The sequence below is a fragment of the Tachyglossus aculeatus genome, chromosome 1 (assembly GCF_015852505.1).
Source record: "Tachyglossus aculeatus isolate mTacAcu1 chromosome 1, mTacAcu1.pri, whole genome shotgun sequence".
Lineage (NCBI taxonomy): Eukaryota > Metazoa > Chordata > Mammalia > Monotremata > Tachyglossidae > Tachyglossus > Tachyglossus aculeatus.
Genome location: NC_052066.1, coordinates 59,871,198 through 59,898,778, shown reverse-complemented (window position 1 = coordinate 59,898,778; position 27,581 = coordinate 59,871,198). Strand labels below are relative to the sequence as shown.

Here is a 27,581-nt window from a genome sequence, read left to right as displayed (position 1 = left end):
TAATGCCTGGCACATAATAAGCGCTTAACAAATATCACAATCATCAACATCATGGTGAATTATTAGTATTTTATGTCTCTGTTCAATGTAAGTATTTTAATGAAAATAATAATAAAAATTGTAGGTGCACCTTGTCCTAGTTCATTCATTCAATCGTATTTATTGAGCGCTTACTGTGTGCAGAGCACTGTACTAAGCGTTTGGGAAGTACAAGTTGGCAACATACAGAGACGGTCCCTACCCAACAGTGGGCTCACAGTTGATAGAGCACAGGCCTGGGAGTCCCGAGGTCATGGGTTCTAATCCCGGCTCTGCCACGTATTTGTTGTGTGATCTTGGGTAAGTCACTTAACTTCTGTGCCTCAGTTCCCTCATTTGTAAAATGGCGATTAAGACTGTGGGCCCTGTGTGGGACAGGGACTGTGTCCAAACCGATTATCTTGTATCTATCCCAGCACTTAGAACTATGTCAGGCACATAGTAAATGCTTAACAAAATAATAATAATGATATTTTATGCTATTTAAGCATACACAACGTATGATTAGGTCACACGTTGAGAAAGAGGTGTTAAATGCAGATCAATTAATGTTTTGTTTTTTACATCTGAGGTTTGGTGGGAGAGAAAAGTTGGTGACCAGTTCATTTAGGTATTGCCATTATCTGTACAATACTATCTTCCTTTAACCTTGGATGACCAAAATAGCGGGTTTTTTGCCTCTTTTTGAATTACAGTGAAACCTCATTAATTAGGTTTCCCATTACTTCTAGATTAGCAGATTAATTAGGTCAGACACCGTGCCTCTCCCACAAGGGGCTCACAATCAAAGGAGGAGGGAGAAGAGTGACTCATTTAGTAAATAGTAGAGGTAGCATCTAATAATAATAATAATCTTAATAATAATGATAATTATGGTGTTAAGCGGTTACTGTGTGCCAAGCACAGTTCTAATTGCTGGTGTCGATAGAAGGTAATCAGGCTGGACACAATCCCTGTCCCACATGAGACTCACACTCTAAATCCCCATTTTACAGATGAGGTCACTGAGGCACAGAGAATGTAAGTGAACTGCCCAACGTGTCACAGCAGACAATTGGCAGCGCTGGGACTAGAACCCACAACCTCTGACTCAAGCCTGTGCTTTTGCCTCTAGGCTGTGTTGCTTCAATATTTATATAGCCCTGTAACAACCCACAGTATTCATTTATTCATTCAATCGTATTTCTTGAGCACTTACTGTGTGCAGAGCACTGTACTAAGCGCTTAGGAAGTACAACATATAGAGACGGTACCTACCCAACAACGGGCTTACAGTCTAGAAGACTCAGTAAACAGTATGATGTCAAAAATCCCTTCATGTGACCTAGTGGAAAGAACCTTAAGTGCCCATTATACCATGTACTGCACTAGATTTTTGGGAAATATAGATTAAACAAAGCAATGCATTCATTGGCGACACAGATCATGCCATTCTAAATGGGAAAGACAAACGTATGAAAATTTACAACTAAAATTATTTAATTTAATTTTTAAACATTTACTATCAGTTATTGAAAATTTATTTGCATTAATGTCCACCCCCCCAGACTGTAATCTCATGGTAGGCAGGGAACGTGTTTGCCAACTCTGTTCGTTCATTCATTCATTCATTCATTCAATTGTATTTATTGAGCACTTACTGTGTGCAGAGCACTATACTAAGCGCTTGGATAGTACAATTTGGCAACATATAGAGACAGTCCTTACCTAACAATGGGCTCAAAGCCTAGAAAGGAGAGACAGACAGCAAAACAGAACAAGTAGACAGGTGTCAATACCATCAAAATAAATAGAATTATAGGTATATACATATCATTAATAAAATGCAGCTATGTATCATACTCTCCCAAGTGCTTAATTCAAGGCTTTGCACACAGTAAGCTCTCAGTGAATATCGCTGATGATAAAATGTCTGAAATCTTAAGCTGGCCTATATACATGGGGGTTTAAGAGGGTTTAGTCCCCTGGGATTTCAAAGGTTATTGGGATCTCGCATTTCTTCTCAAGGTTCAGGGAAGAGGGACTGGGAAAGGTTGAAGGGGAGGGAGATCAGAGCCCGTTTTGTAGTCACTATAAAGTTGTGTAAAATGGTAGTTTAGGTTTTATGAGCACTACTGCCTGCAGTCTTTGTTCTTCTGTTCTGAGTCAGTTTAGCTGTCCCTTTAGGGATATATTCATGGCCTGTTTAGTTTTTATAGTTAGCAAAAAAAGTGATTGAAAGAGAGACTACCATGAGATTAAATCTTGCATCATGTTTCAATCTTGCCTGGACATGGAAAAGTTTTGAAGTAGGTCAGCAGAGAGGTAGTTTTAATTCACATGTCAATTAAAGTCCCAATTAGGCCTTACAATAAAAAAAAAATCCTCCGGGAAGTACTACAAACCTGGCAAAACAATTTTCTCCCCTATTGAACACTAACTTCAAAGTCTGTATTGGAAATACTACAGTCTTAGTAGTAAGAACATGTCTTCCATGTTCTTCAGGAATCTCTTATGTGTTGGGACAACTAATTTTAACTTTGACCTAAGTTAAAGCAATGATGATATTTAAGCACCTTAGAAACCATATTTTATTGAGTTGGAATTAATTCTGTAAACAGTGAGTTCCTTGCAGTAGTCAGATTTTGAGCCAATGAATAGGTGTGGAGGAGTAAGGAATAATGAAATATAACTAAGCACTAAATGTTCATAGAAAATTAGATCAATTTAGTTTCTGGAAATAACTTTTTTTTATTTCAACTTGGTATTCTTTATCTCCCAGTAGTCACTTAGCACTCATTGAAGTGTTGAATAATAAAGTAGAAATTACATTGCATAATGCTAACCTTTGTAATGATTGATCTATTGAATTGTGATTAATTCTCAATAATATCTGGCATATTACAAGACTTAAAATACATTCTTGACAAGATTGTAGGTGTAATGGAAAATGCCATAAGGTAAAAAGAGAATTTCTTAGAACTAACTTCTAGGGTGCTTTCAGAAGTTTGTCTCCCACTCAACATTCCACATCCAGTATCTTATAATTTAATGGGATTAAGGAGATGGTACCAAAAAGGGTTTATTTTATTTTCCCCCTCCAGTTATTTCAAGTTCCATTGGAAGAGGAAGGGCAACGAGGAGGGCCTATCCTTGCCCCCGAAGAGATCAAGACCATTTTTGGCAGCATTCCAGATATATTTGAAGTACACACTAAAATAAAAGTAAGTATCTGCTACTCATCTGTGGCTTTCTTAGTTGCCTCTTTTTACAAGGTTTTTTGTAATGACATGAGCTCCTTAAAATCCCCTTATTCACGTCTCAATTTTCCATGAATTCGATATACGGGTCAAATTTTGCCATAGTTCTCAGTGGGTTCCTTCATAAAGAATAATCTAGGCAAGGGGTGGGCCAAACCTCGTAAACTGAAGAGCAGCAAACCTAGTATATCATATATCAAACCTTCCTGAGGCAGACTACAGTGACTGGGGGAAAGTCAGGGAGAGGACAGGATTTGGGTGGGAAGATTAGGAGTTCTGTTTTGGACCTGTTAAGTTTGAGATGTCAGCAGGGCATTCAAATAAAGCTCTCTTGAAGGTTGGAGCCAACTCTGTTGTACTGTCAATCAATCAATCAATCGTATTTATTGAGCGCTTACTGTGTGCAGAGCACTATACTAAGTGCTTGGGAAGTACAAGTTGGCAACATATAGAGACAGTCCCTACCCAACAGTGGGCTCACAGTCTATAAGGGGGAGACAGAGAACCAAACATATTAACAAAATAAAATAAATAGAATAGATATGTACAAGTAAAATAAATAGAGTAATAAATATGTACATACATATATACAGGTGCTGTGGGGAAGGGAAGGAGGTAAGACGGGGATGGAGAGAGGGAGGAGGGGGAGAGGAAGGAGGGGGCTCAGTCTGGGAAGGCCCCCTGGAGAAGGTGAGCTCTCAGTAGGGCCTTGAAGGGAGGAAGAGAGCTAGGTTGGCGGATGTGTGGAGGGAGGGCATTCGAGGCCAGGGGGATGACGTGGGCCGGGGGTCAACGGCGGGACAGGTGAGAACGAGGCACGGTGAGATTAGCGGCAGAGGAGCGGAGGGTGCGGGCCGGGCTGTAGAAGGAGAGAAGGGAGGTGAGGTAGGAGGGGGCGAGGTGATGGACAGCCTTGAAGCCGAGGGTGAGGAGTTTCTGCCTGATGCGCAGATTGATTTGGTAGCCACTGGAGATTTTTGAGGAGGGGAGTAACATGCCCAGAGCGTTTCTGGACAAAGACAATCTGGGCAGCAGCATGAAGTATCATCATCATCATCATCAATCGTATTTATTGAGCGCTTACTATGTTCAGAGCACTGTACTAAGCGCTTGGGAAGTACAAATTGGCAACATATAGAGACAGTCCCTACCCAACAGTGGGCTCACAGTCTAAAAGACTGTGATTCTAAAAGTATGGATTGAAGTAGGGAGAGACACGAGGATGGGGGGTCAGAGAGAAGGCTGATGCAGTATTCCAGACGGGATAGGATGAGAGCTTGAACGAGCAGGGTAGCAGTTTGGATGGAGAGGAAAGGGCGGATCTTGGCAATGTTGCGGAGCTGAGACCGGCAGGTTTTGGTGACGGCTTGGATGTGAGGGGTGAATGAGAGAGCGGAATTGAGGATGACACCAAGTTTGCAGGCTTGTGAGACGGGAAGGATGGTAGTGCCATCAACAGAGATGGGAAAGTCAGGGAGAGGGCTGGGTTTGGCAGGGAAGACAAGGAGTTCAGTCTTGGACATGTTGAATTATAGGTGGTGGGCAGACATCCAGATGGAGATGTCCTGAAGGCAGGAGGAGATACGAGCCTGGAGGGAGGGGGAGAGAGCAGGGGCAGAGATGTAGATTTGGGTGTCATCAGCGTAGAGATGATAGTTGAAGCCATGGGAGCGAATGAGGTCACCAAGGGAGTGAGTGTAGATTGAGAACAGAAGGGGACCAAGAACTGAACCTTAGGGAACCCCCACAGTAAGGGGATGGGAGGGGGAGGAGGAGCCTGCAAAAGAGACTGAGAATGAACGACCGGAGAGGTAAGAGGAGAACCAGGAGAGGATGGAGTCTGTGAAGCCAAGGTCAGATAGCGTGTTGAGGAGAAGGGGGTGGTCCACAGTGTTGAAGGCAGCTGAGAGGTCGAGGAGGTTTAGGATAGAGTATGAGCCATTGGATTTGGCAAGCAGGAGGTCATGGGTGACCTTTGAGAGGGCAGTTTCCATGGAATGTAGGGGATGGAAGCCAGACTGGAGGGGGTCGAGGAGAGAGTTGCGCTTAGCACACTGTCTGCACACAGTAAGTGCTAAATAAATATTAATTGAGTAAATGTGAGGCTGCAGAGGAGAGAGGTAAGGGCTGGCGATATAGATTTGGAAATCATCCACATAGAGATGGTAGTTAAAGCCATGGGAATTTATGAGTTCTCCAAGGGAGTAGGTGTAGATGGAGAATAGAAGGGGACCAAGATCTGACTCTTTGCTGAATTGTACTTTCCAAGCACTTAATACAGTGCTCTGCATGCAGTAAGCGCTCCATATATACGATTGAACTGAATGAATGAATGAGAATACCGGGGGTCCCAGAACTGAGGCTTGAGGGACAACCACATTTAGAGGATGTGAAGCAGAGGAGGAGCTTGCAAAAGAAACTGAGAAGGAGCTGCCTGTGAGATTAGAGAACCAGGATAATAATAGCACTATTACTATTATTATTAGTAAACAAAGATCCTTGGGAATGCCCTCTCAAACTACTGTTAAGTTGGTCCATGCCCGCTCCTACCCTACCTTGCTGCTTTCCTACTACTTTGCTCCTCTAGCAGACGGCTCTCAGCCTGTTCACTGTGCTTCAATCGCATCTACCTCACTACCCACCTCTCGACCACATCCTACCTCTGGTCTGGCATGCCCTCCCTCTTCATATCCCACGGACGATCACTCTCTCCACTTTCAAAGCCTTAAGGCACATCTCCTCCAAGAGGCCTTCTTTAACTAAACCCTCATTTTCTCTTCACTCCCTTCTGCACTACCCTTGCATTTAGAGTTGCACCCTTTATTCACCCCCTCCCTCAGCCCTGCAGCACCTAGATACATATCCCTACTTTATATAATAATAATAATAATAATAGCATTTATTAAGTGCTTACTATGTGCAAAGAACTGTTCTAAGCACTGGGGAGGTTACATGATGATCAAGTTGTCCCACTGGGGGCTCACAGTCTTAATCCCCCTTTTATAGATGAGGTAACTGAGTCACAGAGAAGTTAAGTGACTTGCCCAAAGTCACACAGCTGGCAATTGGTAGAGCTGGGATTTGAACCCATGACCTCTGACTCCAAAGCCCGTGCTCTTTCCACTGAGCCATGCTGCTTCCCATAGCATATCATCTATGTCTGTCTCCCCCTCTAGACTGCAAGCTCATTGTGGACAGGGAAAATGTTTCCCAACTCTTATGTTGTACTCTCCCCAGTGCTTAGTACAGTGCTCAGCACACAGTAGACGTTCAATGAATATGATTGATTGACTATTACTTCTTACAGTTGGCCTTAAGGCATTTGTTGGGCTCTTCCCTTCCTATGTTGCTTCACTGATCTCCTACTACTACCAGGCATGCACTCTTTGATCCTCTAGTGCTGCTTTTCAAGATGGAGAAGCAGGGTGGCTCAGTGGAAAGAGCATGGGCTTTGGAGTCAGAGGTCATGGGTTCAAATCCCGGCTCTGCCAACTGTCAGCTGTGTGACTTTGGGCAAGTCACTTCACTTCTCTGGGCCTCAGTTACCTCAGCTGTAAAATGGGGATTAAAACTGTGAGCCCCCCGTGGGACAACCTGATCACCTTGTAACCTCCCCAGCGCTTAGAACAGTGCTTTGCACCTAGTAAGCGCTTAACAAATACCATCATCATTATTATTATTGTTATTTAGTGCCAACTGATTCACTGTACCTCAATATCATCTCTCTGCTAACCCCTTACCCATTTCCTCCTTCTGGCCTGGACCCCACCTCCCTTCATATCCAACTTATCTTCCCACTCCCCACCATCAAAGCTGTCCTGAAATCTTCCCCAATTAAATCCTCATTTGCCCCACTTACTGTCATCGTCAGTAGTATTTACTGTATGCCTACTGGGTATAGAGAATTTTACGAAGTGCTTGGGAGGGTACAACAGTGTTGGTAGACTCCTTCCTTGCCCAACAACTCCCTTCTCCATGGCCTAAATACTTAGATCTGTACCCTTTAAGCACTTGATATGCACCTCCCTGTATTTATCCTTTTACTCTATTTCCCCTATCTGTCACTTATTATTGTGTTTGTCTCCCCTCCTAGACCAAGCTCTTTTGCGCAGGAGGAATTTTTTCCCTTGGGGGAAGCAGTGTGACATAGTGGTTAGAGCATGGGCCTGGGAGGTGGGAGGACCTGGGTTCTAATCCTGGCCCTGCCAATTATCTTCTTTGTCAGTTAACTTTGTGTGCCTCAGTTACTTCAGTTATCTGTAAAATGATGATTAGATTAGAGCCCAGGTCCTCTAAGACTTCCATACCCATGCTCTTTCACTAGGTCATGCTGCTTCCCACTTAGAATGATGCTCTGCACACAGTAAGCACTGAATAAATACCATTGATCAATTGATTTGGAATTTAAATACTTCCCATTTTCCAGGCACTCTACTAATTGCTATACTACATACAAAATAATGGGGTCAGACACAGTCATGAGGAGAGCCGGAATTTAGTCCCCACTTTACCAATGAGGAAACTGACACCTAGAGAAGTTAAGCGATTTGCTCAAATTCACAGAGCAGTAAGTGGTGGAGCCAAGATTAATGCCCAAATCCACTGACTTCCAGGCTTGGGTGCTCTTTCCACTAAACCACATTGAAGGAAGGCTTGATAAAACCTCTACCATTACTGGCTAGCACATTTTGTCTTTTAAGGACATAATACATTGTTTGATATGGTCCCATATCAAAAATCTAAATCAGATCTTAGGCTACAGTCCTATGATATTTTTGAGTGTTGCTTTGGGATTTCAGAGGATGGAAAGCCAGGGCTTTTAAAATACCCAACTATCTAGATCTTATAGTGTGCTGTGGTTTGAGGAAAAGATGGTATTGATGCACACATGCCATGTTGGACAAGTTGAATACTGAAATGAAAGTGTTCCTCAGTGCAAGGTTTTCAAGACTACAACCCCTGCCATAATCTGAGACTTGGATTTGCAGATATGTGGACACCAATGGAATGGATGGTGTAATCAAGAAAATGGAAGAATAGTGGGGACTTCATATAGGAAGCGGAGGTTTAAATACAATTTTGAAAAGGAGAAGAGGAAATTTAAGTCTAGGAGAAATTATTTATTCAGTGTCTGAGGCATGAAAGTCATATGAACGATATGAAGAGGAAGTTTGCTGTAGTGGAGAGACCAAGATAGGGAATGAAATTAAATTATTGAAGTAACCACGGAGGTGGAAAACCTTGAGATTTTGTAATAGTTTTAATTTGATACAAATCAACAACAGAGAGCTATCCACGGTTTTGAGGAGGAATTGGTCCTATTGGAGTAATCTCAGAAGCATCACTGACCAATGTATTTGGGTAACCAACATTTTTTCATGGCATTTAAGTGCTAAGAACTGTTCTAAACTCTGGGGTAGTTGGAAGGGTAGGGAATATGTCTATTGTTGTACTCTCCCAAATGCTTAATACAGTGCTCTGCACACAGTAAGCACTCAATAAATATGGTTGAATGAGTGAATAGAAAGTTATCAGGGTGGACAGTCCCGGTCCCATATGGGGCTCACAGTCTAGGTAGGAGGGACCATTTTACAGATTAGGAAACTGAGGTGCGAAGAAGTTAAGTGACTTGGTGCAGGTCACACAGCAGACAAGTGGCAGGGCTCAGATTAGAACCCAGGTCCTTATGTAAGAAATAAATAAATCACATTCCAACTAACTTATCTTGATTTTGAACTTCTAGCAATCTCTACAAGTTAACAAATGAGTTTAAGAATAAATGCTGAAAAATCTGGTCATTGACGTCCATGATAATTGGGAGAGCTCTTAAAATTAAGCATAATTTGTTTATCAACTTTTATGCACAAGTTTTAATAACAGTTAAAACTTATTCAGTACTTGAGAACAAGGAAAGGAAGTCTCATATTAATTTGTTATAATTTTATTAAATTTCAGGATGATCTTGAAGACCTCATTATACATTGGGATGAAAGCAAAAGTATCGGTGATATATTCCTTAAATATGTAAGTGCACTTTTTTCCCCTTCAGCAGTAAGCTTTTCATTTACATTACTGGTTGATTTTTGTAACTAGGATATGGATTTCTCCTGTCTGAAAAACAATGTAATTTGAGCATAAATTCAGGTAAATATTTACATTTCAAGTAAATTCAGGTTTTATTTTCGTTTTTATCTTTAAGTACAATAAGATTTGTATGGCAAATGCTTCTTCAGTATTGTACCCCACCACACCCTCTAACTATATGAGAATGGTCAATTTTCACAGCTACCTATTAGCACATGTCACAATATGCCTAATTTGCATTTTGGACATAAGTGCATTTCAAAACATCACCCTGTCAAATATTGGTTTCTGATTAGTGCTTTATGCTATAGCAAGAAGAAAGCTGAAATTCACCACAGATGAGCAAAAGCTGGCCACTTGTGCCAGCAACTAAAGGTACTTTCCTATTGTAAAGAAGTTAATCTCCACAGAAAAAAAATAAAGCTGACCCAAATTTTCACTGTCATGTCTCAAAATGCCTCAATACCATTGGAAACAGTGGCTATAGTGAGGATTCACCATATAAATGTGCTACATGTATTTATCTTTCAAACAGTGGAATTTATTGGGTACTTACTCTGTGCAGAGCACTCAACGAAGCACTTAGAGAAGCAAAATATGAGTGTTGATAGACATGTTCCCTGCCCACAAGAAACGTATAGTCTCCATGGGGAGACAGACATTAAATCATCTTGCCTTATGCTGTCGAGTCATCTCCTACCTATAGCAATGCCATGGACACATCTCTCCCAGAACGCCCCACCTCCATCTGCAATCATTCTGGTAGTGGATCCATAGAGTTTTCTTGGTCAAAATACAAAAGTGGTTTACCATTGCCTCCTTCCGCGCAGTAAACTTGAGTCTCCTCCCTCGACTCTCTCCCATGCCACTGCTGACCGGCACAGATGAGTTTTGACTTGTAGCAGATTGCCTTCCACTTACTAGCCACTGCCCAAGCTAGGAATAGAATGGTTATGCCTCTGCTTGACTCTCCCTCCCGTAGTTGAGACTGGTAGAGTACTGGAAACTCCAGTTGTGACCCTGAGAGGGTCATTAAATTATGGATAGGGGAAGAAGAGTATAAGGATATATGTAAACAAGTGCTGTGGGGCTGGAGTTTTGAAGTACTCAAAGGGATGCACAGTCAGATGCAGATAGGTGATGCAGAGTGGAGAGGGGCAATTAGGAGAAGTAAGGACCTTGTCATGAAAGGCTTCTTGGAGGAGATGTGATTTTTTTTTTTTTATAAGGGTTTTGGTGGTGGACTGTTGATATAAAGGTGGAGGGAGTTCCAGGCCCGAGGGACAATGAAGGCAAAGAGTCATTGGTGGAAACAATGAGATTGGGGTAGTAAGTGTTAGAGTAGCAGAATTTGGAGTAAGAGGAAAGGGCAGATTCTAGTAAAGGTTGAATGATAAAGGCAGATTGGGACCGTTGAATGAAAAAGGTGAGTTGAGGCTAATGCCGATGTTACAGGCTTGTGAGACAGGGAGGATAGTGATGGTATCTGCATTGATATGAAAATCATTGGGAGGACAGGATCTGGTTGGGAAGATGAGGTGTTCTGTTTTGGACATGTTAAATTTCAGGTGTCGGTGGGACATTCAAGTAGAGATATCCTGAAGGCAGGAAGAAATGTGAGACTGTAGAGAAGGAGAAAGATCAGGGCTGGAAATGTAGATGGTTGTTGAAGAGGTGGGTAGGTGAATGAATCCTCTAAGGCAGTGGAAGTAGATGGAATATAAAAAGGGATCCAGAATTGAACCTTGAGACACCCCCAGATTTAGAAGATCAGAGGTGGAGAAGGAGCCAGGAGAGGACAGTGTCGGTGAAGCCGAGGTTAGATAATGTTTCCAGGAGAAGGTGCTGGTCCAGAAATAATGAGGAGGATTAGGATGGAGTAGAAGTCATCAGATTTGGCAAGAAGGAGATTATTGGTGATCTTAGAAAAGGCTTGCTGATTTTTTTTTTTTTCTTCAGTCAAGGGATTTGGTGAAAACCTATCCTCCTTTTGTAAACTTCTTTGAAATGAGCAAGGAAATGATTATAAAGTGTGAAAAACAGAAACCAAGATTTCATGCTTTCTTAAAGGTAGGTAATGTTTGCTTCTTTTCACTTGCAACTGTGAGTCTAACACATTCTCAAACAGAAATATTGTTTCAAATTGCCATGAAGAATCACATAAAACTTAAAACATAGCTGGACTGTATATTTTACCGATATATGGAATGTTGCCCCCCTTTGAACTATTAACATTTCCTTTCAGTTAGTCATTTATTGAGCACTTAGTGTGTGCAGAACACTGTACTAAGCCCCTGGGAGAATACAATATAACAATAAACAAACACATTCCCTGCCCACAAACTTTCTTCTGGAGGTTATAGCTCCCAGAGCACATTGAGCTAGAAGAACCAGCAAAGAGTACATTTTAAAAATCTGTTTTAAATTTAATCTCGAGCTTGAATATAGGGTAAGGTAATGGGTCTTCTCAGGTGTGAGGGAGTAAATTCCTTTCTTCTTTCAACCCAAGATATATTAGAAAGTAATTTAATATAATTTGGAGGTCTTAAAGGAAACCTTGCTGAAGAGATGCATGTTATCTCTTTTCTCTCTGGTAGAACTAATTGGCTAGCAATTGATTGAGAAGCAGCATGGCTTAAGGGAAAGAGCCCGGGCTTAGGAGTCAGAGGTCATGGGTTCTAATTCCGGCTCTGCCACTTGTCAGCTGTGTGATTTTGGGCAAGTCACTTAACTTCTCTGTGTCTCCGTTACCTCATCTGTAAAATGGGGATTCAGACTGTGAGCCCCACCTGGGACACCCTGATAACCTTGTATCTCCCCCAATGCTTAGAACAGTGCTTGGCACATAGTAAGCACTTAACAAATGCCATTATCATTATTGTTATTGTCAGAAGTTAATTGTGTTCAAGATATGCACTATAATTCTTAGTTGCTATTTTTATGATATAAACAAATGATCTCTTTAGATAAATCAAGCTAAACCAGAGTGTGGACGGCAAAGCCTTGCAGAGCTACTTATTCGACCAGTACAACGACTACCCAGTGTTGCTCTTCTTCTTAATGGTATGTTCTATGCACAGGTTGCCCTAAAAACAAAAAAAGGAACTAATTTCTGTGTTCTTAAAACATTCAGAGTAAGCAAGTTTGCGTGGCGCCAAGTTCAGTGTGGCAGTCTTTGAATTTTATATTGTAAAATGTAGGAGTATCTTTAAGTGAAACAACACAAGTTTTTTTTTCTTCAATGAGTGCTCATACTAAGCACTGGGTATCTTACGAGAGAATCAAACCAGAAATATCCATCCAACATGGGGCATGCAATCTCCAGAGACGGTACCATCTCCATCTTGCCGATCTTCATCTTCTAGTCCATCTAGTCCATCTTATAGACTGTGAGCCCACTGTTGGGTAGGGACCGTCTCTATATGTTGCCAACTTGTACTTCCCAAGCGCTTAGTACAGTGTTCTGCACACAGTAAGCGCTCAATAAATATGATTGAATGAATGAATGATGATAAATAAATTGAGGCCCTGTGAAATTAAGGGCTTAATCCATTTCACACAACAGAGGTACTAGAGGTGGGGGTCTCCTAACTCCCAATTCCCTGCTCATTCCCCTAAACCCAAGGTCTCCTTGATTTGTAAAAAAATAAATTTCTTATTCTATTAGGCCAGGATATATGACAGTTTTATTTGGTTAAAGAGACCTTTCAATATTCTTTGGATGATTGGGTCTTTACAAATTGATCACTTCTTTTCCATTATAAAATAATCTTAAGTGGTTTGACGTAAAACACAAAGTTCATTTTTGGTTGGCTTCGAAACAGTTCTTATTCCCATGGTATAGTGGATAGAGCACGGGCCTAGGAGTCGGGAACTCATGGGTTCTAATACCAGCTCCGCCACTTGTCTGCTGTGTGACCTTGGGCAACTTACTTCACTTCTCCATGCCTCAGTAACCTCATCTGTAAAATGGGGATTGAGACTGTGAGCCCCATGTGAGACAGGGACTATGTACAACCCGATTTGCTTGAATCCACCCCAGCACTTAGTACGGTGCCTGGCATATAGTAAGTGCTTAACAATTCATTCATTCATTCAATCGTATTTATTGAGCACTTACTGTGTGCAGAGCACTGTACTAAGCGCTTGGGAAGTACAAATTGGCAACATATAGAGACGGTCCCTACCCAACAGCGGGCTCGCAGTCTAGAAGAATACCATAATCATTGTTGTTATTTTTCCAGATCTTAAGAAGCATACAGCAGATGAAAACCCTGACAAAATCACTCTAGAGAAAGCCATTGGATCTTTAAAGGAAGTAATGACGTAAGTGCATCATTCACATGGTCTTTGTCCATTCAAATTTAGAATAATAGAACATTAAAAAGTCAATATAGAGGGTGTATCATACTGTAACACATTTTTGGAGCACAAAGACAAAGAAATCTTGACTATTATGTAATGAACACGTTGTCTACATGCGCTGCCTCGAATTCCTCAACACCAACTCTCTCCTCGACCCCCTCCAGTCTGGCTTCCATTCCCTACATTCCATGGAAACTTCCCTCTCAAAGGTCACCAATGACCTACTGCTTGCCAAATCCAACGGCTCATACTCTATCCTAATCCTCCTTGACCTCTCAGCTGCCTTCGACACTGTGGACCCACCCCCTTCTCCTCAACACGCTATCCAACCTTGGCTTCACGGACTCCGTCCTCTCCTGGTTCTCCTCTTATCTCTCCGGTCGTTCATTCTCAGTCTCTTTTGCAGGCTTCTCCTCCCCCTCCCATCCCCTTACTGTGGGGGTTCCCCAAGGTTCAGTTCTTGGTCCCCTTCTGTTCTCGATCTACACTCACTCCCTTGGTGACCTCATTCGCTCCCATGGCTTCAACTATCATCTCTACACTGATGACACCCAAATCTACATCTCTGCCCCTGCTCTCTCCCCCTCCCTCCAGGCTCGCATCTCCTCCTGCCTTCAGGACATCTCCATCTGGATGTCTGCCTGCCACCTAAAACTCAACATGTCCAAGACTGAACTCCTTGCCTTCCCTCCCAAACCCAGCCCTCTCCCTGACTTTCCCATCACTGTTGACGGCACTACCATCCTTCCCGTCTCACAAGCCCGCAACCTTGGTGTCATCCTCGACTCCGCTGTCTCATTCACCCCTCACATCCAAGCCGTCACCAAAACCTGCCAGTCTCAGCTCCGCAACATTGCCAAGATCTGCCCTTTCCTCTCCATCCAAACCGCTACCCTGCTCGTTCAAGCTCTCATCCTATCCCGTCTGGACTACTGCATCAGCCTCCTCTCTGATCTCCCATCCTCGTGTCTCTCCCCACTTCAATCCACACTTCATGCTGCTGCCCGGATTGTCTTTGTCCAGAAACGCTCTGGGCATGTTACTCCCCTCCTTAAAAATCTCCAGTGGCTACCAATCAATCTGCGCATCAGGCAGAAACTCCTCACCCTGGGCTTCAAGGCTGTCCATCACCTCACCCCCTCCTACCTCACCTCCCTTCTCTCCTTCTACAGCCCAGCCCGCACCCTCCGCTCCTCTGCCGCTAATCTCCTCACCTTGCCTCGTTCTCACCTGTCCCGCCGTCGACCCCCGGCCCACGTCATCCCCCGGGCCTGGAATGCCCTCCCTCTGCCCATCCGCCAAGCTAGCTCTCTTCCTCCCTTCAAGGCCCAACTGAGAGCTCACCTCCTCCAGGAGGCCTTCCCAGACTGAACCCCCTCCTTCCTCTCCCCCTTGTCCTCCTCTCCATCTCCCCCATCTTACCTCCTTCCCTTCCCCACAGCACCTGTATATATGTATATATGTTTGCACATATTTATTACTGTATTTATTTTTTTATTTTACTTGTACATATCTATTCTATTTATTTTATTTTGTTAATATGTTTGGTTTTGTTCTCTGTCTCCCACTTCTAGACTGTGAGCCCACTGTTGGGTAGGGACTGTCTCTATATGTTGCCAACTTGTACTTCCCAAGCGCTTAGTACAGTGTTCTGCACACAGTAAGTGCTCAATAAATACGATTGATTGATTAATGAAGCACGTTTCTATTGTTGGTAAAGGCTTCCAGTAACATTGACTAGCCCATCAGTTCTGAAGGTCCTAAAGCTTTGGAAGGTTACAAATAATTTCCCTGAAATTCTCTTTTTTGTTTATAGTGCTTTCCATATCTAAAGTTATATAGCTGGCTACTAGAAAGAAGTGCCACTTAAAGTAGAGGCATGTGCTATATGGAGGCCCATCAACACTGAGATTGTCAAGCCATTTCTTGCTTACTTTCTCTATGTTCTGCCTTCTTATTTTTTTTGTGATCCAGAATTGCAGCACACCAAATTTCAGTGTCCATTTTTACCTCAGCGATTCTGCCCTACTCTCTCTTTTTCCTGATTTGTCTATTGTTGGCTGTGATTGCCTTCCACCATCCATTTCAGGATTCTATCACTGCTCCCACACAGTTTTCAATTCCTCACAGTTTCATGCTTCCCCCCTTCAAGTGTTCCTACCCAAATAATGCCTTGAGGGAATGACCCGTTTGGCTGTGACACTGATCATGGGAGGAGTAGCTGCTTAATGGCTGGCATGATGAATTTAGCATACGTGATTCTCCCACTTCCCCCAGTCTTTTCTGGGCACTGCTAGAACTTTAAATTCTTTGTGTATATAATTTAGATTTACATACGTCTGGAACTTGTTCTCCCAAAGCCAGACTTCCATTCTTACAGAAACCTGCATTAGAGAAAACGTCTGTCATAGTATTCACTCCATTTCCAACAGGATGGGTGGCTGTGTCCAGACAGAATGCATTATTCTGCCATCTCGTTTTATTCCAAAAATGTGGTTCAGCAGTACAGTAGTGAATTTCTATTTTATCACAGTAGGGTAAGAAACTGATATTGCACACAACTAAACCTTTACCTTGCGCTGAATGTTTATGTAGGACTTTGTGACTTTTGCAGACACATTAATGAAGACAAGAGAAAAACTGAAGCACAGAAACAAATATTTGATGTTGTTTATGAGGTGGATGGATGCCCAGTAAGTATTCTTTATTTAAGAGGTTTACAGCAACTAAATGAATTCCCTCCTTCCGACCATCAGTGTTTACAGTTCACTGAAAGCTCTATCATTTTAGTGTGAACTGGATTAGAAAAAGGGTTTATTTTTAGCATTTTATTTGACCTGGATAATTTTTAAGCAGTATACACTCTTGGTTTTTATCTTCAATTCTTACAGGCTAATCTTTTGTCCTCACATCGAAGCTTAATACAGAGAATTGAAACAATTTCTCTAGGTGAACACCCCTGTGATAGAGGAGAACAAGTAACCCTCTTTCTCTTCAATGACTGCCTGGAGGTAAGGGTATTGCAACTTCATTTTTATCTGTTTAACTGCAAGCACCTATTGAGTGTAGATCATGTCAAAATAGATGTGGATCTTTAAAAAAAGAAATCTTGAAGTGCTGGCTCTGATCATTAATAGTGAACTATTGAATTGATGGACATGATAGTACCTTATTTGGAGGAGATATTTTGCTTTAAGGGTAACCAACATTTTGAAAGACTTGGAAGTTTTATGGTATCTTACAAGAAACAAATTCACTTGGTGAAATATTTATTGTGGATCAAAATGTACAAAATAGGATTTGAGGACTGAGTCCAATAATTCTTATAGAACAAAAAACCTGGAGTCATCAGATTTTTCTTTTTAACCTCTGAAACAGGACCCTGCACCCTGGGAGAAGTAACAGTAGCCGACCCTGGAATTATTTGTATTTTGGGGGTAGAGGGTGATGAGGTGTAGCATGGAGGGAGGAAGACAGTGGTAAACAGCCTTACATAAACTCTCCATAATCCTGCTTTCCCACTGTAGAGGAAGTTAGAGTATAGAAGGAATTGTGAGCTGAAGTGCTATGATTTCTTTCCTGATTAAGAATGGAAATGTGGGATTCTCTGGGAAAGTTTTGGATATCTTCCCCACAAATATGCTTATTTTACTGCCATGTCAGCTTTGTGCTAAGGATATTTGAAGCCTAGTTTTTAACCTCTGTCTTCCCCAATGCCCCCTCCACTCACATGATCCCTCATTGCACCAGGTGTTGTATACCTCTAGGTGTCTTTCCTCCCTTCTGTGGAAAACAAAGTAATCAGTCCAGGGTCCTCACTCCCCAACCAGAATGAACCAACTCTGCAGGTAGCCTACACGCAAGCTGTAGAAAACAGTAACAGGAAGCCCTGAGAGTGAACAACTGTCTTGTTGGGCTCCCAATGTCATTTATATTCAGTCATTGGTATTTGAGCACTTAATGGGTGCAGGGCACTGTACTAGACACTTGAGAGAGTACAGTACAACAGAATTGGTAAACAGGTTCTCTGCCCACAATGAGCTTACATTCCGGAGGAGTAGCATACCTTCTGGTTACAACTAGAATGTTAGCTGTCTTGTCCAGTGCTGTCTCTCACCTCAGGTGTTTTGTTCTTGTCGCTCATTGAACCCAAGGGTTAGGCAATACTTTCTGGAAAGTCTCTCACCATGCAGCCCCATTCTCTAAGTTAATTGTGTTGGGAAATTTCAACATTTTAGAAAATTTTATTCTGGCCCTATAAATCCGTTGTAGTTAATGCTACCAGAATGTGTATCCTCATTACACATTATGGCCAGAACTTGAAGGTAGAATTAGGATGTTCTTTTGATGGTGTTAATCTGTCAAGATAGAATACTATAAAAAAAAAAAAACGGATGGGAGATTGGACATGGGAGGAGTATTCAGACAAGAGTTTCCTATAGCATGGGTTCTTCAGGCACTCACCCCCTTAATTCTAGGAGAATTGACTATACAGGAAGTATTGTGATAACTGGATAGTTCTTACTTAGTAATCAGAATAGAATAACAGCATTTGATAAGCAGGGCTTGTTCCTGGTCTTGTTTTGTTAATGAACAATAAATTTCAGATTCATTTTTCATTAGGAGTTTGACAGCGACTCTTGTTTTTTGTTTGTTTTGGAATGCAGATAGCAAGAAAACGGCACAAAGTTATCGGTGCTTTCAAGAGCCCTCATGGCCAAACACGACCCCCAGCATCTCTTAAACACATTCGTCTAATGCCTCTTTCTCAAATCAAAAAGGTGCTGGACATCAGAGAGACAGAAGGTCTGTGCATTTGAAAAACTGTAATTGTTCATGTGGTGTTATCTCTTGTATGTCAGAATTACCTGTTTCTTCCATGATGAGACCCTTAGGAGCCAAGCGGTTTTCCTTTTTCTTGAAATTAATCATGAAATATTTTTCCCTTCTGTCTTTACCGCCCGGCTAGCAGGTTAGCTGGGGTGACTGTTTACTTAATAACTGTGGCTCTTGGTCATTTCAATTAAAGTCAAAAGAAAAGTTTCTGAACCCCTTTGAAGTCTTCAATGGAATACCCCTCCCCCAGTCCCCTCTGAGCCTCATCAAGTCAGACAAAGACTAGAATGAGCCTAGGGATTTATTTTGGTCCCAAACAGCCCTGCTAATTTATTCCAGTCTTCAATAGCCCCAGTTTCACGTGCCCCGGAAAGGGCAGATTAACTCTAGGATTTGGACTGGTAGGGCTTTAGGCCTAATGACACTAGAGAGAATACAAACGAACATTTTGCTGCATTTCCACCGCCTTTTAGTTTCCTAGGAAACCTCAAGTCCTATGTTCACTTGTCACACTTGGAACCCACTGAAAGCTGCCAGGATATAATGGACCTTTTAAAGTGCCTGTGTGCCAAAACAGACACTTTTCTCAATTTTCCTTTAAATGGTATTGTTAAATGCTTACTACGTTCCAAGTACTGTACCAAGCACTAGCATAGAAACAAAATAATCAGGTTGGATACAGTCCATGTCCCACAGGGTCTGACAGTCTTAATCCCTATTTTACAGATGAGGTAACTTAGGCCCAGAGAAGTGAAGTGACTTGCCTAGGCTCACACAGCAGACGAGGATTAGAACACAGGTCTTTTTCATTCCAGGCCCATGCTCTGTGCACTAGACCACCTGGCTTTCTTCTTAAGTAATAGGGTGTGTATGAGTTGGACATAAGTGTTTAAGGAGATTGTGTGTTCACAGTTGCTAAAGGAGGTGCATAAGTGCTGGACTGAGAGAGAATTGGTTGGTTTTAATGTTATGTGGCTGATTTAATGGTAGGTGGGAAGATCTGAAAAGAACTGAATTAAATTTGTTCCTTGTTGGTTTTGAACCTCAGATTGCCATAATGCTTTTGCCTTGCTCGTGCGGCCACCGACAGAGCAGACAAATATACTGCTCAGTTTCCAGATGACGTCGGAAGAACCTCCCAAGGAGAACTGGCTGAAAATGTTATGTCGGCATGTAGCAAACACCATTTGCAAGGCAGATGCGGTAAGTTACAATCTTTGCATTTTAAATAAAGAGGACCACTTATTTTGTCCCAGCTTTATGGAAACAGCTATTTGACCATTTTATCTTCTGACCAGTAGGAATATTGTGTAGTGCATCTTTCAAATAGGAACTAGAAATAGGCTTCTTTTCCTCCTATAGTAGTAATACATTTATTGAGCATGCGTGGCACTGAGAACTTGGGAAGTACAAAACAAGCAAGTGACACATTCCCTCTCTACAGGACCTTATATTCTAATGGAGGCAGGAAAAAAAAAGGCATTTACAAACAGAGTAATCAAAATAATCAAAATGTCACCTGCTTCACCATCACAACAAGAATCCAGTTGGATTCTCCTCCGAATGCCTGTTCGTGGTTGGTTTCACCTTTGACATCATGTTGGGGTTTGGAGAAAGTCTTTTTGTGTCTGGAAAGAACCGTCTTTCTCCTCAGACCCACTCCTGCAGGGAGAGTGGCTCACTGGCCTGAGTCCTCTCAGTTGCCTCCTATTTAGACTGTGAGCCCCATGTGGGACAGGGATGTGTCCAACCTAATTAACTTGCATCTACCCCTTCGCTTAGAACAGTGTTTGACACACAGTGAGCACTGAATAAACACTATAAATAATAAATAATTAAATGAACAGTTAAAGAAGCCATACATCAGTGCTGAGGATGGCAATCAGGCAAACTCTGGGAAACAGGACATGCACTCTGAACTCATTTATCCCACTTGCCCGTTTTCCAGGCAACTTTTGAAGTAACTATGTACCCTCACCACCTGCGTGATGGCCAGTTTTGCATACTCAGCTCTGAATGGTGGCTTTCCACTGAGATAGCTGATCATACAGCCTTAATTCTCTTGCCAACTGAGAGTATTTGGGATAACTATGCAGTTCTTCGATGCTCCCACGCACGTACTCAGAGATCAAATGATTTACTGATCCTCAGATCTGTGGTTTATGGAGTGTTAGGCTGCGATAGAAACTGAAGCACCGAGAGGTTCAATGGCTTCTCAAATAGTCTGTTTCCATATTCAAAGAAGGCTGCCAGATGATGACATTCGTGTGTGTGTGTGTGTGTGTGTGTGTGTGAGAGAGAGAGAGAGAGAGAGAGAGAGAGAGAGAGAGAGAAAAAAAAAGGACAAGGTGGGCCCCTCATTCTGGTAACATCGGGTGCACAAAAAGGCTGCCCCTTCTGTTTTCATACTTATTCTTTTAGCACCTGGGGCTGTTTTCTCTCTTTCCCCCTTGTCTCTTATGCCTTAGGAAGCTTTTGCTCAAAGGGAGGCCACTTCTTTTTTGGTAGTAGTGCGCCTTGATGATCTCTCCTCAGCAACGGCCTCCCAGTTTTTCTCTGAGATGCAGCATTGTCTGAGTCTCTGTTTTACCATGTTCTTAAAGGACTTCTTCCACCCTCCTTGCTTTTGGTTTCCCAATTTCTGGGAAGTAGAGTGGCCTAGTGGAAAAAGCACAGGCCTGGGAGTCAGAGGACCTGGGTTCTAATCCTGGCTTTGCCACAGGCAAATCAGTTAATTTCTCTGTGCATCAATTTCCTCAACTAAAATGGGGATTCAATAGCTGTTCTCATTGTGGGCAGGAAATGTGTCTGCTCATTCTGTCATATTCTGCTCTCCCCAGTGCTTAGTACAGTTCTCTGCACATGGTCTTATCTTATGCTGTCGAGTCATCTCCGACCCAAAGCGACGCCATGGACACATCTCTCCCAGAACGCCTCACCTCCACCTGTAATCGTTCTGGTAGCGTATCCCTAGAGTTTTCTTGGTAAAAATATGGAAGGGGTTTACTATTGCCTCCTTCTGTGCAGTCAACTTGGGTCTCTAACCTTGACTCTCTCCCATGCCACTGCTGCCCAGCAGAGGCGAGTTTAGATGTGAAGCAGATTGCCTTCCACTGGCTAGCCACTGCCCAAGCTAGGAATGGAATGGGTATGCCTCTGCTTAACTCTCTGTCCTGTAGTTGAGACGGGTAGAGTACTGGAAACTCTCCAGGTGTGGCTCTGAGAGGGGGGATTCGATCCTAGGCACTGACTATTCCAGAATTTCTCGGTTCATAATCTTGTCTTGCCATTCGATATTGAGTGTGTCAATCAGTAGTATTTATTGTTTGCTTACTGTGTGTGGAGCAGTGTACTAAACACATGGGAAAGTAATAATAACAGTAACAGTAACTATGGTATTTGTTAGACACTTGCTGTGTGCCAGGCAGTGTACTAAGTGCTGGAGTGCTTACAAGGAAATTGGGTTGACACAGTCTCTGTCCCGTATAGGGCTCACAGTCTCCATCCCCATTTTTCAGTTGAGGTAACTGGGGAAAAGAGAAGTGAAGTGACTTGCTTAAGGTCACACAGCAGACAAGTGGTGTAGCTGGGATCAGAACACATGACTTTCTGACTCTCAGGCCCGTGCTCTATCCGCTGTGCCATGCACAATACAACAAAATTGGTAGACACGATCCCTGTCCACAAGGAGCTTACAATGTGTAAGGGGAGACAACGGTGAGTGATGCTATTTTCAAGTCCAGGTCGCTTCTGTTTTGAAGAGCAGATTTCACAGCCGTAGAGAGGATTGTATGGCACTTTGACTGTGCATACTATTAGTTGATCTGCTACCTGATACCATGCTGCTGCCACACTTTCCCACTCTCCCAAAAGATGTGCTCACCTTCTTGAATCAGTTTTCTACGGCTGTGTCTGTACTTGCATTGTTGGTCATTATGCCGTCTAGACAGCAGAATTCTTCTGCAGCTTTTAGGTTTGTGTTGATTTGCCAATATGGCTTCTTACCTAATAGCAGAAAATTGGGATTTTAGGCTGCTGACTCTTGACCACCAGGCTAGTTGATTTGTACCCTTTTTCACAATTAATTTCCAGAAGAATTCCATTTGGGCAGCTGCAGAGAGAGGTTTTCATAACCCTTTTAATCTTTAGCTAAACATGTCAACTTTCAGAGGTTCTAGCACAAAATAATGCAGGCAGTTACCAAGGAGGAATTACCAAGATATGAGTTAACTATCTGCCAGATTTTAATGTGAATCTTTGGGAACTGGTCTATGTTTTGTTCACAGCCATAACCCGTGACACTAACCGTCTCAACAACATTCCTGACTTTGACATTTTTAAAGCCTTACCCACTGGCTGTCTGAACTCTGACTATATCTTGCAGCTCTGTCTGTTCCACATGAACTGTCTTTGGCAGGAAGAAATGTAAATTCAGTTTTTCAATTTACCAAACTTGCTTTCGTGGTTAAGACTTGATGATCTTCCTTAAAAATCTGTGGCCAAAAAGAAGGGAGTATTAAAGTTTATACCTTTCTATGCTGGAAATTTGCTGTCAATTGGTCTTCCACATGGTGGCAGCAAGACACTTAACTATGTGGCCCGATTTATCCTGTTATAAATAGCTAGCCTCTTTCATACAAGCTGTTGCAAATTTTGATTCCAGATGAATTTTATATTTGAATTCATACTTTTCAGCGCCCACACTCCTGCCTCCAATAAATGGAGAAACACCTTCAAGTAGGACCAGGGCCAGCGGACAAGCCGTTTCACCCATGATTACCGTCCATTTGTGTAGCTATGATCATTTATTCATTTTTGCTTAGAGAAAAGAAACAATCTATCAAAAATTAAAGGTTTAAAGATCATAAGGGCAGTCCACCCCCCATAAGAAGAATTTGAATCCTAGATAATGTAGTTCTTGATTGAATTCCTTCTTTGTTTCCTTCTTTGTTATATACTGTACCACCATATTATTCCACCTCTACACTACACATGCTGAGTAGTGACACATTAGCTCTGGTGAGTTTTGACACATTGATAACTTTGTGGCATAGGAGTTGTAATGATATTAATGGCATAGATTTGTTTCTGGCCTCCAAGGGACTCACATCTAAGAATGAGAGGAGCAGGTTGGTGACAAGAAAAAGAAAAAAATTAAGAACAAGCGTGGCAATAAGTATGATGAGCGTAGCAGGATTTCAGGTTCCTCACAGTTCAGTCCAATAGTCTCAGAAGTCACAATTAACCCAACGGCCTTTTCATAGTTCTAGAAATTGAGAAGTTATGATGCTGCTTGTTTGACTCCTTCCCAGACTGGAGCAGTGGCCAATGGGAACCCCTATGGCATATGGGTGCAGTAGCCCTTCTCCTACACTGCGGACCCAGGAGTTGGATGTAAGGTGGGGTGGCAGTGGAGGCCTCACACTGCTTTCCAGAACCTATTTTTAGCATCCTGAGCTAGCTTGGAACAGCCTATTTTACCTGAACTGATGAACCTCAGATGTGCATCGCTTGTGTTAGAAAGGTTTTTCAAAATGACATTGGGTTATTTATGTGGAAGTGCAAAATGTTGGTAAACTTGGTCCTTTAGTAACAGTTTTCTAAGCCCTGAGAGAACCGCAAATTTATGAAAAGAAGATATGGCCAACTTCTAATTTTCCAGGGGACAATTTTTCTATTTGGGTTATCCAGGCCCCTTCCTTATTATTCTCCTCTTGCCAGCCTGATTTCGGCCAATTTACTGCTTGCCAACATCTTCGTGGCCATGGCTTCATGGAAAGAGTTCTGCTCTGGGATTCAGCTGGGTTCTAGTAGTGGCTGTTGTTCTTGTCTTCCTGAAGAGCCTCCTAGGGTGCTGTGGGAGGTGAATGAACCCAGCAAGAGTCCCCAGAATAGCTGACTGATGTAGGTGGCAAAGGACACAGAGGCCGCTAAGACCAAGACCACAATGGCCACCAAGGCACCCGCCTGCTTCATTTGTCTGGGCACTGTGATGCAGTCATTTTGGTAGTGAATTGGGTCTGCACTTAAAAACCCTTTGTGTCTACTCTACAACGTGCTGCTCCCATCTACCTGTTTGCTTGTATAACACCAGTGGAAACTCGTGGAACTAGCCAAGTGGGAATCCGCATGGTGGGGGTGAGAGAGAACAAATGGCTCACGGCAAACCCCTAACCTTATAATCAATTGCTTCATGTAGGTTGCAGATCATCAGGTGTCTGGATTTAGTCCTGTTCATCCTTCTTGATGGTGGCCTCCTGCAGCTTCACAATCAATCAATCAATCGTATTTATTGAACGCTTACTGTTGCAGAGCTCTGTACTAAGCGCTTGAAGTACAAGTTGGCAACATATAGAGACAGTCCCTACCCAACAGTGGGCTCACAGTCTAGAAGGGGGAGACAGAGAACAAAACCAAACATACTAACAAAATAAAATAAATAGAATAGATATGTACAAGTAAGATAAATAAATAGAGTAATAAATATGTACAAACATATATACATATATACAGGTGCTGTGGGGAAGGGAAGGAGGTAAGATGCAGGGATGGAGAGGGGGACGAGGGGAAGAGGAAGGAATGGGCTGAGTCTGGGAAGGCCTCCTAATCCATGTGTAACAGCATTGCTAAAATCCACCCTTTCCTCTCCATCCAAACTTCTACCCTGTTAATACAATCACACATCCTATACCGTTTAGATTATTGCATCTCTAGATTACCGTTGGGGACTGACCTCCCAACCTCCTGTCTCTCCCCACTCCAATCCATACTTCAATCCACTACCCAAGTCTCTCCTTCTACAAGGTGAAGCAGTGCGGCTCAGTGGAAAGATCCCGGTCTTTGGAGTCAGAGGTCATGGGTTCAAATCCCGACTCCGCCAATTGTCAACTGTGTGACTTTGGGCAAGTCACTTAACTTCTCTGTGCCTGTTACCACATCTGTAAAGTGGGGATTAAGACTGTGAGCCCCCCGTGGAACAACCTGATCACCTTGTAACCTCCCCAGCACTTAGAACAGTGCTTTGCACATTGTAAGCACTTAATAAATGCCATCATTATTATTACAACCTAGGCCACATACTTCAATCCTCTGGTGCTAACCTTCTCACTGTGCCTTGATCTTACCTGTCTCACCGCTGACCCCTGGCCCACGTCCTGCCTCTGTCTGTCTGGCCTGGAATGCCCTCCCTCCTCAAATTTGACAGACAATTACTCTCTCCCCACTTCAAAGCCTTTTTGAATGCACATCTTCTCCAAGAGGCCTTCTCAGACTAAGCCCCACTTTTCCTCAGCTCCCATTCCCTTCTATGTCACCCTGACTTATTCCCTTTGCTCTTTCCCCACCCCTCAGCCCCTCAGCACTTATGTATATATCTGTCATTTTATTGATTTGTATTGATGTGTGTCTCCACACCTCTAGAGTGTGTGATCTTTGTAGATAGGGAATGTCACTGTTTGTTATATTGTACTTTTGCCATTGCTTAGTACATTGCGCTGCACAAAGTGCTTAAATACAATTGAATGAATTGAATGACTGAATAAAGAGAAAAGACTTAAGTCAATTTTGTTGTTTCATAGCTCTTGTTTTAGTTGAGAGGAGATTTAAACTAGATCCACACGGACCCTCACTCATATGGCTGGTTTATTATATCCTCACTTTTTACACCTTCTTGCTCATTCTCCTGTAACTTGATTCATTTGTGCCATCTTTTAGCTTCATTAATCAGTCAGTCTTTTTATTGAGCACTTACTATGTGCAGGACACTGCACTAAGTGCTTGGAGAGTACAATATAACAGACACAGTCCGTGCTCACAATGAGATTACAGTCTAAGTCCCAGAACTTCAACATGTACCAGGCTTTATACTGCGAATCATGACTCCAACCCTCAGTCTTATTTTTCTGGCAGTATACAAGTCTTTACAGAGACACATTCAAACAGTAGGTCATTTGTCTTTTAACCATACTATTTCCAATCCTTGTGCCAGTGTATTTTTTCCCAGGATTCTTAAGTTGTTGTTTTTTTAAGTCTCTAGAGACTTGAAAACCACCCACCCAGTGAGCTCCTGCTTCCTCCTCCCATTTTTTGGCTTCAATTCATATCATCCTTTATGCCCTCATGACTTCTTGAGTTCACTTCCACTTCACTCCTCATCACAAAACTGATCACAATTGCTACGGCTGACACACTATATGAAGAGATTGGTTTCCTCATAGTCATCAAGAGTGGGCCCAACCAGATCGTTTTAGTGCAGCCTCAGTTGTTGGCTGAAAAGCCAAACATCCTCTTAATGACAACTGTCACCACAGGGAAACTTTGCCCCCCCCTCAACACCCCTCCCTCCCCCTCGCCATCCCCTACCTGACCCCCCAGACCAAATTAACGTGAGCTGCTTCTGGTTTGTGAAGGACTAATCTAGCAGTCCAGCTTGCTTTTCCCCTGATTGGTTTAATTACTCATTTTAAAGTTTGTTATAAAACTTCAAATTGTGACTGTGGGAAAATGTTGGCTATCTATTCACTCATTGGTTGTGTGCTATTTTTCAACAGGAAAATCTTATATACACTGCAGATCCAGAGTCTTTTGAAGTAACTACAAAAGATATGGACAGTACATTAAGTAGAGCCTCCAGAGCAATAAAAAAGACTTCCAAAAAGGTGAGGCAAGAACTTTAATGTCTATTTTTTTCCAGGTGGTTCATGCAAACTCATGTTGTCAAATCTTGCTTGGTATTGACTATTTTTTTCCCAGTGATTAAAAGGTTAAGGAGAAGATAGTTTGAAAATATCTGAAATAGTACCTGACTTCAGTCACACTGGGTGAAATTCAAAAATGTTATGGAAAATGAAAAGATTTGTGCAGAGCAATCTATCTTTTCTATGAAACTCATCACCCTAGTGCTGGGAGCCAATTTGCAACAGTTTAAAATCCAATAAATAATGATAACAGTGTTGCAATTCCTTGTCAACTACAAGGAATTAGAGAAGCAACATGACTCAGTGGAAAGAGCATGGGCTT

General features: G+C 42.4%; 1 protein-coding gene across 6 annotated transcripts in view; it reads left to right on the top strand.

The window, feature by feature from the left end:
• Positions 1-27,581, top strand: part of ECT2 (epithelial cell transforming 2) — a 74,472-nt gene that overhangs the window by 38,889 nt on the left and 8,002 nt on the right. For all 6 annotated transcript variants that reach the window (XM_038743276.1, XM_038743274.1, XM_038743275.1 and 3 more), the window contains 10 exons: positions 3,123-3,242; positions 9,234-9,302; positions 11,322-11,432; positions 12,329-12,425; positions 13,607-13,688; positions 16,342-16,420; positions 16,619-16,738; positions 18,395-18,533; positions 19,612-19,766; positions 27,113-27,220. In XM_038743276.1, coding sequence (XP_038599204.1) covers positions 3,123-3,242; positions 9,234-9,302; positions 11,322-11,432; positions 12,329-12,425; positions 13,607-13,688; positions 16,342-16,420; positions 16,619-16,738; positions 18,395-18,533; positions 19,612-19,766; positions 27,113-27,220 — 1,080 coding nt within the window. The remainder of the gene's footprint in view (positions 1-3,122; positions 3,243-9,233; positions 9,303-11,321; positions 11,433-12,328; positions 12,426-13,606; positions 13,689-16,341; positions 16,421-16,618; positions 16,739-18,394; positions 18,534-19,611; positions 19,767-27,112; positions 27,221-27,581) is intronic.